The sequence below is a fragment of the Schistocerca americana genome, chromosome 3, assembly GCF_021461395.2.
Source record: "Schistocerca americana isolate TAMUIC-IGC-003095 chromosome 3, iqSchAmer2.1, whole genome shotgun sequence".
In the NCBI taxonomy this organism is placed as follows: Eukaryota; Metazoa; Arthropoda; class Insecta; order Orthoptera; family Acrididae; genus Schistocerca; species Schistocerca americana.
In genome coordinates this window covers 608,780,558-608,798,114 of record NC_060121.1, presented here as the reverse complement: position 1 = coordinate 608,798,114, position 17,557 = coordinate 608,780,558, and the positions used below count along the sequence as shown (strand labels likewise).

Genomic DNA, 17,557 nt, shown 5'->3' with positions numbered 1-17,557 from the left:
AATTCACCACTTCAACAGTTCTATCATTCCGGAGACTCCCACACGGTCAGGTTCCCAGAAAAATGTCACTTGCGCTCAATTCTCGTGAAGGCGTAATTTCTGTTTATTTACTTTTTTTCACTTCAGACAAACGAACATATGTTTAGGTCAAGCAGGTACTTGTCTCACCCAGCTGTTCCATGCGTTACTGAAATATTGCGATGAGTTTGACAGTACCAAGATATTTGACTCCAAGCTCGCATTTTGTTACAGAGACTGACCGAGTAGCCGACATGGCGAGAATCGCGACAGTGCTGCTTTTAGTGACGGCGGCAGCCGCCAAAGATGCTGTTATTGGCATACCAGGGGTGAGTACCTACATGTCCGCTCTGCACCACCGTAACTCACACTTGTATTAGTATAACTGCTGCACTTGTAGCTCCATCTCCCTCATAACCTGTTTTCTGATCTTATGCGATTCCCTTCGTTACGTGATCGTTGAGCAATTGGTATGATCTTTGACATAATTCACTCTCACGGCTGCGTTGAGCAGAATATCGAAAAAACTTGCAATTATATTTAGCGTCTTATATTAATATGAACTCCCTAATGGATTGTAGAAATATTTTCATTGTTAAGAATACTAAGCGAAAGTATTTAAAAGCAATAAGAAAAGAGTTTATTGAACAGGAATAAAAGCAAGCTCTGTAAGACAGAGGAGCTCGAGTTATGCTTGAAGTCGTGGCATCCTTTCTTAAGGCGGTTGCAGATATGCGGTAAAAATAAGGTTTTGTTTCACTCACTTCGTTAGTCGTCGAATGGAATCATTACATATTTTTCCAGGAATTATGCGTGCACTATGACACCCGAGAATTCACTTCATGGTACTGTTTGTCTCACTATACTTCTGGATTTACTTTATCTTCATTTCATCATCCGCTTTTCCAAATACAGGGTGGTCAGAAACAATCTGAAAAGCTTGTAACTATAGGTTATCCTGAGAACTCAACAAATTCGATACGTTGCGTCGTTTATGAATTAATTAGCACTGAAGTTAGCCATCAGGCTGTTGCGCATGCAGACTCAAGGGTCCCGCCAGAGATAATGTTTTCAGACGATCTTCATTTGGTTTCCTAACACTGAACAAGAGGGTAATACAAGAATTAGATTTGAGGAGATCGTAAGGATCGAAACCGAGCCGAAGGCGAATCAGTCTTTTGCGCTGTCATCTACGCTTGAATTTGCTAGCAACAGCCTGATTGGCTAACTTCAATGATAATAATCTCGGAAACGTCGTGACATATCGATTATTTTTCTTAACAATTACGAGTATTTCTCAACACAACTCACCTTACAAGGTTTTCAGACTGTTTATGACCACCCTGTACATTTACTTACTGATCTTGACATTTGACCTCTTACCTAACTATTGTGCACGGCATGATACAAATATTATTACAATTTTGTACTGATTGTACATGTACTTTAAACAAAAATGCTATGTTTCTCTGTTAGTAAACTGTGTTTTGTGATAATTACCTGGAGCGATGGTATACGAGAGCATGCTAAGAGGTTTTGTCCCCGAATTTTTAATGCGAAAACTCGGAAAGCTTTTTAAATAACACTGACGATATTAACATTCGACATCTTTATTCATTACTGAAAATATCTGTAGACCTCTGGCCGGCTGCTGTGGGCGAACTGTTCTGGGCGCTTCAGTCCGGAACCGCACTGCTGTTACGGTCGCAGGTTCGAATCCTGCCTCGGGCATGGATGTGTGTGATGTCCTTAGGTTAGTCAGGTTTAAGTAGCTCTAAGTCTAGGGCACTGATTACCTCAGATGTTAAGTCCCATAGTGCTTAGAGCCATTTTTTGCATAGCTCTGCCGCTAGATGGCTCCGAATTGTAGCATGTAAGAGGGCGGTGCGTAACGTAACTGTGTCGGTGCGTGACAAACAACGTGCTATAATCGAGTTTCTAAGAGTTCAACCACACATGGAGCACCCTCTCCTTCAGTGTGACAATGCCAGAACGCACACGACCGAGCGAGGTGGCGCAGTGGTTAGCACACTGGACTCGCATTCGGAAGGACGACGGTTCAATCCCGTCTCCGGCCATCCTGATTTAGGTTTTCCGTGATTTCCCTAAATCGTTTCAGGCAAATGCCGGGATGGTTCCTTTGAAAGGGCACGACCGATTTCCTTCCCAATCCTTCCCTAACCCGAGCTTGCGCTCCGTCTCTAATGACCTCGTTGTCGACGGGACGTTAAACACTAACCACCACCACACTAACGCACACGAGCCATGCGACATCTGAAACAATACGACACCTTGGGTTCACTATCACCGATCATCCTTCATACAGTTCCGACTTGGCACCATTCGATTTTCATTCGTATCGAAAACTTAAAAAAACCTTCGACCACTTCACTTTGATAGTGATGAATCTTTGCAAGAAGAGGTGAGGTTATGGCTCCGTGAACAAAGTCAAAAATCAGTGAACCAGTCTCTCGTTTGGAGAAATGTGTCTATCGTCAGGGTGACTATTTTGAGACATGAAGAATAAAGGTGTAGATCGTTAGTATCGTTTGTTTTACTCAAAAAGCTCTAAGAGTCTTCCCATGAAAAAAATTATGGTCATTACCTTTAGCACGCTCTCGTGTCATTACTGAACAAGAAGTACAATGTAAGGGTATCTAACATTGTTGTTGTTGTTGTTGTTGTTGTTGTGGTCTTCAGTCTAAAGACTTGTTTGATGCAGCTATTTTGTGCAAGTCTCTTCATTTACAAATAACTACTGAAACCTACATCCTTCTGGTTTTGCATACTATATTCATCTCTTGGTTTGCCTTTACGATTTTTACCCCTCCCCACTACACTTGTCTCCAATACTAAACTGGTGATCTCCTGACGTCTCAGAATGTGTCCTATCAACCGATCCCCTCTTTTAGTCAAGTAGTGCCACAAATTTCTTGTCTCCCCAGTTCTGTTCAGTACCTCGTCATTACTTACGTGATCTACCCATCTAATATCCAGCAATCTTCTGCAGCCGGCCGGATGAGGCCGTGCTGTTCTAGGCGCTACATTCTGGAACCGCGAGACCGCTACGGTCGCAGGTTCGAATCCTGCTTCGGGCATGGATGAGTGTGATGTACTTAGGTTAGTTAGCTTTAAGTAGTTCTAAGTTCTAGGGGACTGATGACCTCAGTAGTTAAGTCCCATAGTGCTCAGAGCCACTTTTTTTTTTTTTTTTTTCCTTTGGCAACTTCGCGACGTTGACTGCCTGGCGTGCTATCGGTAGTGTACGATGCTAAAAACGTAGTATGCGTGCAGCTCTATAAACTCACCTGTTGTCATATTTGAAGACAAGAGTGTCCACTTAATAATGACCGTGAAGATGGAGAAGAAATGTGAGCACTACTTCACCAAGAACGTTGAACTAAACCTCCTGATCCGTGTTCACGATAACCTCAGTGACTGGAACCAACTCGCGGTAAAATAAACATCAGCCACACATTACATAAACACTTCCGACTTGAACTACTCTCTCCGCTCACTGCGGTCAAGCGCTTCGTTTGACTATCGGTGCACTCAACGCCTTTCATAATTCTAAAAGAGACAAAATCGCGATTCGTCGGACCCCACTACTACTACCCGATTTCCTTGTTCGTTAGATGTGCAACTTGATTTGTGACTATGACCAATGGTCATTACCGGGGCTTCAAGTAATGCAGTACAAACAGAGTCCTTCTCAACACTGGGTCGGAAACTGAGATGCATCTGCATTCACTGACAGTAGCAATTCCAGACGGACGTGGAACCGTCTGCTGTTGTCGAGGCGTGACACCCGTCTCCAGTCGCTAGCAGCTAGAATACTCTTGCGAACATCGTTCTTAAGTCATGTTACGTAGGTGCGAATGGTACACTACTGCTTGATACGCCAACAAATCGGGCAAATAAATTTACTTTGTGTTCCTGGACATGACCGTTCACGACAGCTCCTTGCCACCATTCTAGGAAGGCGCGATCAAAAGTAACACCTCCGAATTTTTATGTGAAAACTCCAAAAAGATTTTTAAATAAAACAAAGTTTATATTGTTCTACATCTTTATTATCCATATCTACATTTTTCCCGTCAGGTACTCATCCAGGCGACGAACGCATTTCTCCCAACGAGAGACCAGACTGCTTGCACCGATTCATCACTATCAAAGCGAAGTCCTCGAAGGTGTTCTTTAAGTTTTGGAAATAAATGAACATCGGATGGGGACAACTCATGACTGTTTGTAGGATGATCGACGGCGGTGAACCCAAAGCAGGGTATTGTTGCAGATACTGCAGCGCCCGTGTGTGGTGTGGCATTTTCAAGCTGAATGAGAAGTTGGCTCATGTGTGGAGAGCTGTTCTGCTGCCAGAGACCCGATAACAGACCGCTGCTTGTCTCGCACCAACAGGGGCTCAAGAGAAATACAGTCCCCGCAACGAACTTGTGATGTAACACTCGACGGCTTGTCCGCCACGCTTCGGAACTGTCGGTTCCGTGCGAGGCCCACGGGAAATTGACATGTAGTTGAAAATGTACCCATCAAAGGTGTTAACTTTGTCGTGTGCTGTTGAGAGATTGAATGCATTTAAACGCGTCTGAAATCGTTAGTCGCTCCCTGCCGGAGACGGCTGCTGGCACTCGTAACACCTGCAATGTCACGTGCTGTGACGTACGCGCCGCGGCCTGTCTTTTTCGTGGATCTCGACACCGACATAATTACTGTACACACCTCCGTGTTTCACAGTGAAATTCGTAGCCTTCTAGTAGCAGAGGGTTGTAGCTTGTGTTAGTGAAACGGGAAATCTACCGAGTAATGAGCATTACATGTAATACCTCAACCGACATTGAGAACAGAATAAAATTCCGAGGTGTTACTTTTCATTACGCCTTCGTATCACGTTCCCACGGTTATCTGTCATACGGTGCTGGTTCCACTTAGCTGACTGGCACCTACGCAGCACATCATTGTTTGTCATGACTTTCATCAAAGGTGGAGTGGCTACGTAACAGCCTGGTGACAGTTCTACACCGTAAACAGCGCTGCAACAGTGTCCCGCTTACTTGTCGCACCTCATCGACCTTCTCACCTTTAACTTTTTGCTGTCACGTCACTTCGTGTTCTGTGCCACACTGTCACTCCTTACACTTTGTTTTGTCAACCAAGAACTATACTTTACAATTGAAAATAGACAACGAAATCAGTAATTGTATGCTTAAACAAACCAAAAACGAGAGTTATGTCTGGTTAACTTATAAGTGTTCATAAATGATTTTCTTCCTCTACATATTATATCTTCTTATCTCTTCGTAATTGCATTGATGTGCTGCATAATAAATGTCCAGAGAAAGAACCTGTCTTGAAATTGTTTGGAAAACCTACCAACATAGTACTGTTCTTCGGAGAGGATGTTGTGAGGATTGATACGTGTCTCCCCATTAGTCTATCTTGTGCAACCTATAAAAATTTGAAACTGCTTACTCCATTCAAGCCTTGGTATCCATCTACTCTGTTTACCCCTACACTTCCCTCCATGGCCAAATTAATTATTCGTAGATAACATGGAGTTTATCCTGTAAACGCCCTTATTCTGGTCAATTTCTGCTATAAGTTTCTTTCCTCCCAAGCTGATTCAGTACTTCATTAGTTATGTGATCTACCCATCCCATTTTCATTATGCCTCTGTAGCGCACATTTCAAAAGTTTCTAATCCCTATTTATCTTATCTGTTTATCCTGTACGTTTAACTTTCGTGAGAGGTTACAATCAATAAAAAGAAGTTCAGAAAAAAGTGTTCCTAATACTAAACTTGTATTCGAAGTTAACGAGATGCTCTTTTTTGAAAATGCCTTCCTCGCTATTGCCAGATTGCAGTTTATACCCTGTTTATTTCGGCCATCATCAGCTACTTTGCTACCCAAATATCATAGCGCATCTACAGCTTTTAGAGTCTCGTTTCCTAACCTACATTCCACTACACCTGTTATACTTCCATTAATATTGATAACTTCTTCAACTAAACTTCCAAGACCTTTTCCATTTCAGACGAAATTGTCATCAACAAAGATTAAAGTTTTTATTTCTTCTCCATGAATCTTAATTCCCTTTCCACATTTCTTCATGATTTCCTTTTCATCTTGCTCGTTGTAGATATTGAATAAATTAGGGAATACACTCCAAACCTTCCCCATTAATTCTTGCTTTTAATTTCCTTTGATTCTTATGATTGGCACCAGGATTATAAAGAAGTTGTGAGTAACATTCCTTCTCCTTGCCACCTTCAAAATTTGCGTGAAGATAAGAATATAGATAATCACCCGTATTCCCGTATTACCTGAACAGTGCTTTTCTTTCTCTGCAGCTAAAAAGGACATATACAATCACAACATATTTAAGTCACATTCACTCCCGATGCGCACTCGGAACTCAATTTACGGTTTAGGAAGAAATGATATAAAGTGACATCATGCATGCCGGCGGGCAAATATAACGAAGGAAACCAGAATAAGATTTAAAGCCACATCGGAGACGATGTCATTACTGAGAAGGTTTCGACGTGGGATCACCCCGGAATTAGCGTTATGTGATTTAAGGAAACCATCAAATATACGAATCTTGATGATCAAATACAAATTTGAACAATTATCCTCCCGAATGCGACTCCAAATGCCTTACAACTCTGCCGCCTGGCTGGTTATGATGATTCAAATGGTAAAATGGCTCTGAGCACTAAGGGACTCAACATCTGAGGTCATCAGTCCCCTACACTTAGAACTACTTAAACCTAAATAACCTAATGGCACCACACACATCCATGCCCGAGGCAGGATTCGAACCTGTGACCGTAGCAGCAGGGCGATTCCGGACTGAAGCACCTAGAACCGCTTGGCCACAGCGACCGGCTTGGTCATGATGCAGTGTGTTGGTTAGTGTTGTTAACGGAGGGAGATTTTCTTAAGAACAGCTGACTCATCCCGCGAGCTAATGTGGCTTTCACTTCCGTGCTCGTCAGCGCATTACGTGTAACGAGCCCCCCGGGAAAGGCCACCGGCCACCGTGAGACAGGTAGGTGCTCTCCAGCGTTGCGCTCACAGCAAATGTTTGTCCGTGGGAGACGTGAGTCTGCCCTCTCGTTTGCCAGCTTCAGACCAGCTGCTCCGATGTCGCGTCTGTATCACCGGTTCCAAGCGAACTCCTAACCTTGAGGAACAAACAATCATTTACAAGAAAATGTAACCCTCGAGAGAGTGGAGAGACACCAATATTACTACATAGGGTAGGAAATCATTATAGAGATCGGCCATTAGAGTTAACATCCACACACAGACTTTCTCAAGACCCCAATGCGTTTGTTACCCCTTCTGATGCATTCCTGCCACAGCTATCACCAGGTAAAAAATATAAATGTTAGGATAGATACAATGTATTTCGTAACCTATACGTCAGTGGTATGCAGAAATTCTTGAAATGTATTAATTAAAATTTTTACGTGGTACCTAAACGCTATCCAGCATCAGAACGTTCAAAATAGTCACCTTAGGAGTGAATATGCCGACATCAACGTTTCTGCCCCTTTCAAATGCATTCTGGTATTTGTCTTTTTTAGGGAATTTATTACCCTCTGTGATTCTGTTTAAATTTCCTCCATGTCGTCAAATATCCTCCTTTCAACTTACTTTTGCTCTTGGTGAAGAGAAAGAAGTCACACAAAGCTAATGGTAAGTATGGGAGGAGAGGAACAACTATCTTCATGTTCTTACTGAAAAACTCCTGCATAAAGTGGGCAATATGCTCTCGTGAATTGTCATGCTGGTGCACCAAGTCAATCACATGTCATTCCCGTTTCTTCCATATCTCCTCCCTCAACAATTTCAGAACATCGTAAAATAATTCTTTACTTACCTTCTGACCAGAAGAGACGAACACTTCATGATAAAAACATGACGTAATACAAAAAAAAACAAGAAAATTGAAGGCTGAATATTACCTTTCACACGTGTAGGTCGACCTGGAGAGGCACTCTTCCATTGCGAGGAGTGCTGTTTAATTACAGGATCATAACCATAAACCTAGCTTTCTTCACCAGCGGTAAACGTCAACGAAAGCTTGTATCGTATTAACGTTAAAAAAAAAAAAAAAAATTATACAGAAAACTTTGTATCCTCTATACCGAAATTTACATTAGACAATTAAAACATGACGATTATAATCTGTTGTGTATAACAACCATCTTCGGAACATAAATTCAGTGAAAAAACAGTCTAGATCGCGATGATTATTTTATTACAATGACCCGTTTCGTCATAATCAGTGTTTTTTTACTGATTTTATACAGCTCTCTGTATACGAGATCTGTTTCCCAAAAATGTTACCAAAAATGTCATCTTCAGATCGTTCAATTCGTAAATGCAGTTGAATATGCACTTAACAGTACCGCTAGCGAACATCATCCAAAAACGAGCATTCTCGTTAAGAAACGATCAGACCAAGACAATAGTTATGTTAAAAGCATCATTAAGGGCGAACCTGGTCGTAGCCCACGATCTTGCGAGATGAGATGCTAGTAAAAACGGGGGGGGCGGGGGGGGGGGGGGGGTGGAGGGAGGGGGGCCACATTTGCGTAAGTAAAATTTCATCAGTCATTCATTACATTCGTTTATAACAGGTGATACAGTGAAAAACTTTATGCAACAACAAGAATTTAAAACTGTTCCACGCCCTTGTTTACAAGAGAGTAACCCATCTAACATATAAAATAGCCAGTGTTGCATTCTATAATTTCTGTCAACAACGATGGCTATTCTGTATGTTATGATGCAAAACTCAACCAGGGAGGGGAAGAGATTTTAATTCTTGCTGGCGTTGCGTAAAGCTTTCTCGCTGTATCACCTGTTACAAATGATGAGTCTAATTTTATTTGTACCGTTGCCCCCCCCCCACCCCCCTTCCCTTCTTCTTCTGCATCACGCAATACAACGAGCTACAATATGATTCGAACTTGATTATGCTTTTAACATCAATACTGTCATAGTCTTCTTGCTTTTTAATGTGAATGCATGTTTTGCATGATGTTTACTATCAAAATTGTTCAATGCATATTTACTTGCATTTGCGATCTGAACGCTCTGAAAATGGTTGTTATACACAACTGAATCGCGTTTTAATTGTCCAAAGTAAATTGCGGCCTAAGTAGTAAAATTTTTTTATATAATATTCTTTTTTAATTTTTAGTAAATTACTTGAAAACCGTTGTCCCCTTTACTGATAATGTCTGCCTACACGAAAGTTGTATCGTCTTCATCCCAATTCGTCTTATATCCAATTTTTCTGTCAGGATACCTTCATGTTAGCACATCTTGTCCCCCAGGGGTTATAGAGGTCTTGGATTGTCTGTTTACGATAGCAGAATCATATTCCTCAATTCATGAACCTTTTTTTGTTGGGATGCTAGTAAATGGTCCGCAGGAATGTTCATCACCAGTCGGTGTTCCTCAGTTTCTGAAACGCCTATACCAGTCAAAGTTTGTGTTAAACCTAAAGTGCCGTATTCAAAAGCTTGCTTCAATTTTTGGCGCGGTTCTGTTGTTATCAGACCAGAATAAAATTTTATAAAGACAAACTACTCTTTCAGATCAGCCGTCTCAAAACCGTAAACTCAAGGAAACGTACTCATCGGCAAGTAACCCAACCACTCTGCTCACAGCCACTTGAAATACTAAATTGAGATGTGTACTAGTAACCATTGGTGAGCAAAATTAAAATTTCGAGAACTTCGGATACCACCTTGCACACTTTATCGATATTTTTTGGTGATGGCTTTGAACGTAACGCACGAAGAATGATAAGCACAATGCGATCTGGACAAATTTTGTACGTAATTATTACAAAAATAGTGAACTGAAACGCTGATAATCTGTGGCCTATAACGCTCACCAAAATTGTCAGCAAATGATAACAATTGGCCTAGAATTTCATCAGAATTCACATAAAACCAAAGCCAACGACAACAGTTCAGATATAAATGGTTACATCACCAGAAAAAGGTGAAGAGAGAGAGAGATAACATGTATGAGAATACTGAACTGGTAATTCACTATGTCAAAGGAGATAATGTGATAATCAAGGAGAGACTGGAACGCGGTAGTAGAAGAAATAATAGATGAAAGAGTTACAGGATAATATGGGCTTTGTGGTAGAAATGAGAGACAGTAATTGAGTTCTGCAATTAATTTCAGCTAGTAACAGCTAATACACTGTTCAGAAATGACAAGAAAAAAGTGGGAAACACCTGGAGTTACAGAAAGTATCCAGTCGATACATCTTGATCACACAAAGATTCCGAAATCAGACACCGATTTTAACTCATACACAGGAGTCGATATAGACTTGGATTACATCTCAATAGAGATGAAAATTGGTTGATGTTTAAGAAACTCGTCTGGATGCATCAGTGTGGAAAGAAAGCGAATACTGTTGTACCGAGGAATGGTGGGATACGTTTGAAGTTCTCTGAGACTGCAGGTACAGTGATAATGACCACAGTAGGCAGTTCAGCTATAGAGGAATAGCCATATCAAAAAGGGCAGTCACAGAATTTAGACAGACAAACATTGGTACGAGGAACGTCACTGCGAATAAATCTTAGGTAACGGAAATACTTAATTTTATCGACAAAAGAAGGAAGAACAAAAATGTTCAGAAAACTTCAGGAATGCAAAGAAGACAAGGTGAAATGGTTGCATAAATAACCTGAATAATTCGAAAAAAGATATGGTCTTTGGCAGGTATGCTTCTGCATACAGAAACATCAAAATAACCGTCGGTGAAATTAAAAGTCAGGACGTAAATGTGAAGAGTGCAATGGGAGTGCCTCTGCGAAGTGCAGATGAGAGAGAGAATAGGTGGAAGTGTGGGAGTTGGATAATATGGAAACACATCGAGAAGAGCATGCTTGAACATAAATGCAGATGGCAGCCAAGCCTGCAGGCTGTGCTGTTGTATTTGACCACGAATGGCACCTATGCAAGTGTGTATCTTGGTCAGGATAGTATTCTGTGTAGTGGGTGAATTACGTCGGAGCTACGTGAATTGCAACATGGGAAAATTGTTGGTTCTCGTATGGTGGGCGCTTCCATAACCAAGGGGGCCCATTCATTTGGTGTTTCGAGACGGACCGTGTCGAAGATAGTGCATGAAAGTTTCTATTGAGTGACCTAGGCTGACGGCTGTTGAAGAGAATTCTGACAAAAAATACGTGGACGATAATGGAAAAAGTCGCCGTAGAACTGAATATCGCCCTTGCAAATCTTGTCGGCACCAAAACAACAAAATGGCTCTGAGCACTATGGGACTTAACATCTGAGGTCATCAGTCCCCTAGAACTAAGAACTACTTAAACCTAACGAACCGAAGGATATCACACACATCCATGCCCGAGGCAGGATTCGAGCCTGCGACCGTAGCGGTCGCGCGGTTCCAGACTGAAGCCCCTAGAACCGCTCGGCCACTCCGGCCGGCCCAAAACAACACAAAAGGAGCACCATGACCAGGGAATTTCAGGGCGAGATGGAATTCCTAAACGACGCATAAGTGATGCAAATGCTCGTGACTGGTAAACGTGGTGCCGAAGCCATAAAACGTGGACTATGGTGCAGTAGAAGACAGTAATTTCGTCGGATAGGTCTAGTTTCAAATAGTTTTCAATTTCTGGCAGAGTTAACGCCCAGAGAATTTAAAATGGCGGTGTTTCGGTCATGATTTTAGCAACCCTGTGTAGGTATTCCATGGGCCCCATGGTTGCTCTGCAAGGTTTCGTTACTGCCAGTGATGATGCGATCATTTTGGCTGATCATGTGCTCCCCGTAGTACAATGGCTGTTTCCCAGTAGTATGCTGTGTTCCAAGACGTCAGAGCCTCTGTTCACACAGCTGACATTGTTCAAAACTGGTTTTGGGAGCACAAGAATGAAAAGTCGCATATCCCATGGCCACTACAGTTACCAGATCTCAATATTAGTGAACAGCGGTACTTTAGTTTTGAGAGAAGGATGCGTACCAATATTTTGCAATGAGGATGGTATGAGGATCCCTTGAAAACCATACTGGACCTATGTTTATCCTTTCCGAAACGATTGCAAACTGTTTTGAATGCCATTGGTTTTCCAACACCGCATTATGCAAGGTAAAGTGATGCGTTTTTGCTGTTTCCATATTTTCATCCAACTCATGTATTAAACTGAAGGTCCTTGCGTCGGAAAGAACTCGTCTGATAACGTGATTTAGGAAGAAATTAGAGTCGATATAGAATGCATGGGGTCCGGTGTCAAAATCAAATAGAGCTTTAGAAGACTTTAGATCAAATAAGACATAAGGGATAGGTAATATTCCTTCGTAATTTGCTAAATCATTGAGTAAAGTGTCAGCCAAGTGTCGATTCGTATTTGTGTGTAGAACTTTGAAACTGGAGACATACCATCATACATTCGGATAAATATCATCCACACGAGCAAGAAGATATGAAAGGCAGGTATGTACGAGAACTATGGCACAATTAGCTAAACGGTTCATGCATCCATGTTGCCGACAAGAATAATATGCAGAAAAATGGAAAAGAAGGGAAGCAGTTCAGATGTTGCAGCTGGTAACGGAAGAAAGAGTTAAGAAACGATAGAACAAGTTAACAGAATTTGATTTGTCGACCATGTAAAATGGTGCATATATTAATAATTCCGAGATAGGTTGTAGCAAGTTACAGGAAAAGATGGATAATGTAACAACCAAGAGGAAAACAATAAGAATGGCAGGCCAAGACTAACTTCTCAGATTGACGTGTTTAAGGTAGAGATGTAATCTTTCACCTCTATACTGTTCAGTCTATACGTCGATGAAGCGATAACGTAAATAAAAGATTGAAGAGTAGGGTTAAAATTGAAGGTGTAAAGATATCTATAATAAAAATCGCTGATAAATTGCTATCCTCAGTGACAGAACGTGCTGAATGGTAGGAACTGTCTAATGAGCACAACGTGGATTGAGAGCAAATGGAAAAATGATAAAAGTAATGATAAGTAGCAGAAATAAGAATAGCCTGACGTTTAATAGCAAAACTGAGGACTACGAAATAGATTAAGTTAAGGAATTCTGTGACTTAGGAAGAAAATTAACACATGTCGAACGAAGCAAGGAGGACATAAGAATTAGATTAGGACAGGCCAAGAGAGCTCTGCAAGTTTGGTCTTCATCTGAGGAAAATTTTGAAAATGTGCTTTTATAGCACGGCATTGTATAGTAATGAATAATGGATTGTGGCGTAACCGGACAAGAAGAGAAACGAAGCGTTTGAGATGTGGTGCTCTACAGGGTTGTTGAAAATTAGGTGGACTGTTAAGAGAAGGGATACATAGATTCCCCGCAGAATCAGGAAGACAGGGTACTCAATGAAAACACTGACAAGAAGAAGGGACAGAATGGCAGTTTGTGTCTGAAGACATTGCTGGTTAATAAAGGGAGATATAGGAGGTAAAAACTGTAGGGGAAGACTAAGATTGCCACACATGGAACAACTAATTCAAGGCGTAGGTTGCAAGAGCTACTCTGAGTTGAATAGTATGTGACAGAATGGCAAAAGTTATTTCTCTTTCACAGTGACGGAAATTCACATTTAGTCATGGCGGTGGATTCGTGGTCGGAAGGAACGAGCCTCAAATCGCCGTCTAGTCACCCACATTTACGTTTAACAATGTTTCCTCAAAACCCTAAGAGGTTCTACAATAATACCAGGACTTTACCATCAGAAAAGTACGTAGTCAATGACTTCTATCTTCCTCCTTCTGAGATACTGCATTGGCTCCAATGATATTGACAGTTACAACAAAAATGTAAATACACAATTATTTTTCAGAGATCGAAAATGTTCTGACAAACAACATGGTCGATTGATGTCAAGAATATAAAATTTAAAAAAAATTCCTCATTGAAAAGAAAACCTCATTACAAGGCCTTCCGCCTCCCAGTACATTTATTCTTTTTTCTGGACTCCGCTTACAGAACATTCTGAAAGATCAACATGTCTAGTATACTCAGTTTGTCATAGAAAATACACTACATACTGTACCAGGGAAAACCCTCCCGAGTTAATTCAGGATACTGTGCTGAACAGGATACAAGCATTAAGTGACTAAAATTGTAGAGGGACTAGCTTAGGCGCCCGCTGCTTCGCTCTTGTAGACTGTACGGACAGCAGAGTTCTTTTATTTTTCATTTAATCGAATTTTTGTGTTGTTCACAAATTGCGACACCTTCCAAGCTTTTCACGTCGATTAAGGCCGTATAAGCGTGGTTTTCCCCGAATGTACTTCTGACCAACAAGCAATTCTGTTATCTGGAGTCTAAGGTTTTTGTTTATCATAGCTTTTGCGTTCTTCTGGAGATATTTCCATAGCAAGTTCCATCCCCTAACAAATATTTCATTATATCTAACAGAAAAGTCAAATACAAATTTTCATAAGTTTAGCTTTAAAATTTTTTAATGTAACGATAGTTTCTTAAAAATTTTCATCCCCTATTGCACTCCCTTACGAGTTTAATTTCCAGAAACACAAACGTGTAATTTTTTTATTTATGACCGACAAGTAAAATACTAGTCGTCATAGATGTAGCCTTAAAAATCCTTTAGGAGTTCTTTAGCAATTATTTATTTACAAAAAGCTTTCACTCACTATTTTACTCCCTTAGTGGCTTAATTCCCAAAAAAGGTGAAACAAGTATTTATTTTTAATTTCTGACTGAGAAACGAAACACCAGTTTTCGTAGTTCTAGGTTCAAAATTCCCTTAATAGCGACATACTTTCAAAAAGCCTATTTCACTCTCTTGGGGGTGGAATTTCGGACAATCCCTTCTTAAACGCTGCCTACGGAATAAGATCCACACCCTCTCCAAACTTCGAGTTTCTGTCCTTAGCAGTTTGGGCTGGGCGATGATGAATCAGTGAATAAGTCTGACCAAATTTCATTCCCTTAGGGCATGAATTTCCAAAAACAGTGACACACGTGTTTTTTCATCTTTAACCGAGAAGCCAAACACTAATGTTGAAAGATTTAGCTTCAAAAATGCTTTCGCAGTGAAATATTTTCACAAACATTTTACTCCCTATTTCACCTGAACCATGTATTTTTTTTATTGGTAAATACCGATGTTCACAGATGTTGCTTTCAAAAAACTTTAGTACGTCTTTAATACTGAAATACTTTCGAAAAAAGCTTTCACCCATTATTTCACTCCCACAGGGTTAAATTTCCAAAATTGTTGGAATAAGTGTTTTTTTTATTTCTGACCGAGAAACCACATACCGATTTTAGTAGTTCTTAACTTCAAGATTGCCTTAATGCAGTCTTTTTCAAAAAAAAATCATCCTCTATTTATCTCCCTTAGGGCTTAAATTTTGCACAATCCCTTCTCAAACGACGCTTACATTATACGATCCATATCTGTCCCAAATTTCAAGTTTCTGTCCTTAGCGGTTTGGGCTGGGCGATGATGAGGCAGTCAGTCAGTCAGGACATTGCCCTTTATATACAGAGATGATAATCCCTTAAGTATCTCGTGTGATAGGAGAGACCGGTATTGCGCCAAGCTCAACAGGTGCAGATTAGTTACACGAAGGGTAATCGGGATAGCATCTACTAAGTTAGCTATACGTGTGTGGAATCGGCGGGTAGAAGAGGACTGCAGCAAAGAGCGGATACTCGGCCGCATAGACGTAGCAAAGCGTAAAATTTCGTTCGTGTTGTTCATTCGATTCTGAAGAACTGCCCGAAGTATGAATCTACTAGCGTCTACCATTCGATCCGTAGCGCGGTTCTGCCGTGAGTATTATCATTCAGGATTCGCGTCTGGGAGGACGACAGTTCAAATTCCCTCCCGATCAATCAGATTCAGGTTTCCTTAGGGACATTCCTCTTCACAATCCTAACATACGCTCCGTCTCTAACGACCACATCGCCCACTGGACGCTGTACATGGAAAGCTAAATATATCAAAAATTATCTGTTATTTACACTGTATATCGATATGTATGTTCATTTTTCTTTATGTTGATCTGAATTAATGCAAATATATTGTTTTACTATTTTCCATACCTTTTACCGTCAGGTCACTTCACTTACTGCATTGACGGAAAAAAGTCGCAAACAAAACCATAATCGATGTAGAGTAATGAAATTTCGGGAATGTGTTTGTCTAAGTAACCTATTTTAGGTGATTAATATTGTAAGATCTCAGGTTAAAGTAAGAGATAAGCCATTGCAAATGTGAAATTATAGTACAATAGTAACCGTTGTAGCTGCCAGAATGTTGAATGGAAGCAAGCAAACGTGCATGCATTGAGCTATACGTATGCTGGATGTCAGTTTGCGGGATGGAGTTCCATGACTTTGCACCTGATCCGTCAGTATAGGGACGGTTAATGCTGGTTGTGGATGACCCTCGAGTTCTCGTCCGATGATGTCCCATATGAGCTTGATTGGAGTCAGATTCGGTGATCGGGCAGGCCAAGACAACATGTCAGCACCCTGTAGAGCATATTGGTTTACAACAGCGGTATATAGACGAGCGTTATACTGTTGGAAACAAGCCTTGGAGTCCTGTTTGTGAATGGCAGCCGCGCGGGATTAGCCAAGCGGTCTTGGGCGCTGCAGTCATAGACTGTGCGGCTGATCCCGGCGGAGGTTGGAGTCCTCCCTCGGGCATGTGTGTGTTTGTCCTTAGGATAATTTAGCTTAAGTAGTGTGTAAGCTTAGGGACTGATGACCTTAGCAGTTAAGTCCCATAAGATTCCACACACATTTGAACCTTTTTTTTTTGTGTGGCATACAAATTTGCATGGCGTAACCAAGAGAGTGGTTCTGCTGTCATACGAAATCAGACTCGAAACCTTAACTCCATCTGTACGTGCACTGTATCGTGCAGGCAGGCTGATTGCAGGACCTTAACTGGACTTCCTCTAACCAACATATGACCATCACTGACGCCGCGGCAGAACCAGCTTTATTCAGAAAATACAACAGACTTTCGACCTGCCGTCCAATGAGCTCTCACTTGACACCACGGAAGTCGCAAATGGCGGTGGTTTAAGGTCCGTGGAATGCACGAAACACGACGTCTGGCTCGGAGCTATCCTTGAAGTAAAAGATTTGTAACAGTGCCTTGGGTCACTGGGTGATAAGTGCCGCTGAAATTACTGCCACATATGCACGTATGCTGTTCACCCGCATTCTACAGGTAGTGTCTTCGAAGAGTATTCAAACCATCCTCGGTTCCGGGTTCGATACCCGTCACCGCTTAGAAATAATGTTGATTTATAATCAGCACTGGCGGTCGAAGACTTCCGGCATAAAAAGTCAACCTCATACTGCCAATGGCCTTGTCAAAGAGGGCGAAGGAGGGGACAGAGCTTCAGGACACTCTCTTGTTCTTGGGGTGGAAGACTCAACCTAAATACGGAAAAATCAGCAATGATCAACGGCGTTACGATACA

The 17,557-nt window shown here is 41.3% G+C and overlaps 1 protein-coding gene across 1 annotated transcript in view; it reads left to right on the top strand.

Annotated features, from left to right (window-relative positions):
• LOC124605631 (loricrin-like) overlaps positions 1-17,557 on the top strand; it is an 82,729-nt gene that overhangs the window by 16,116 nt on the left and 49,056 nt on the right. The window contains exon 2 of the mRNA XM_047137448.1: positions 253-347. Coding sequence (XP_046993404.1) covers positions 273-347 — 75 coding nt within the window. The 5' untranslated portion in view covers positions 253-272. The remainder of the gene's footprint in view (positions 1-252; positions 348-17,557) is intronic.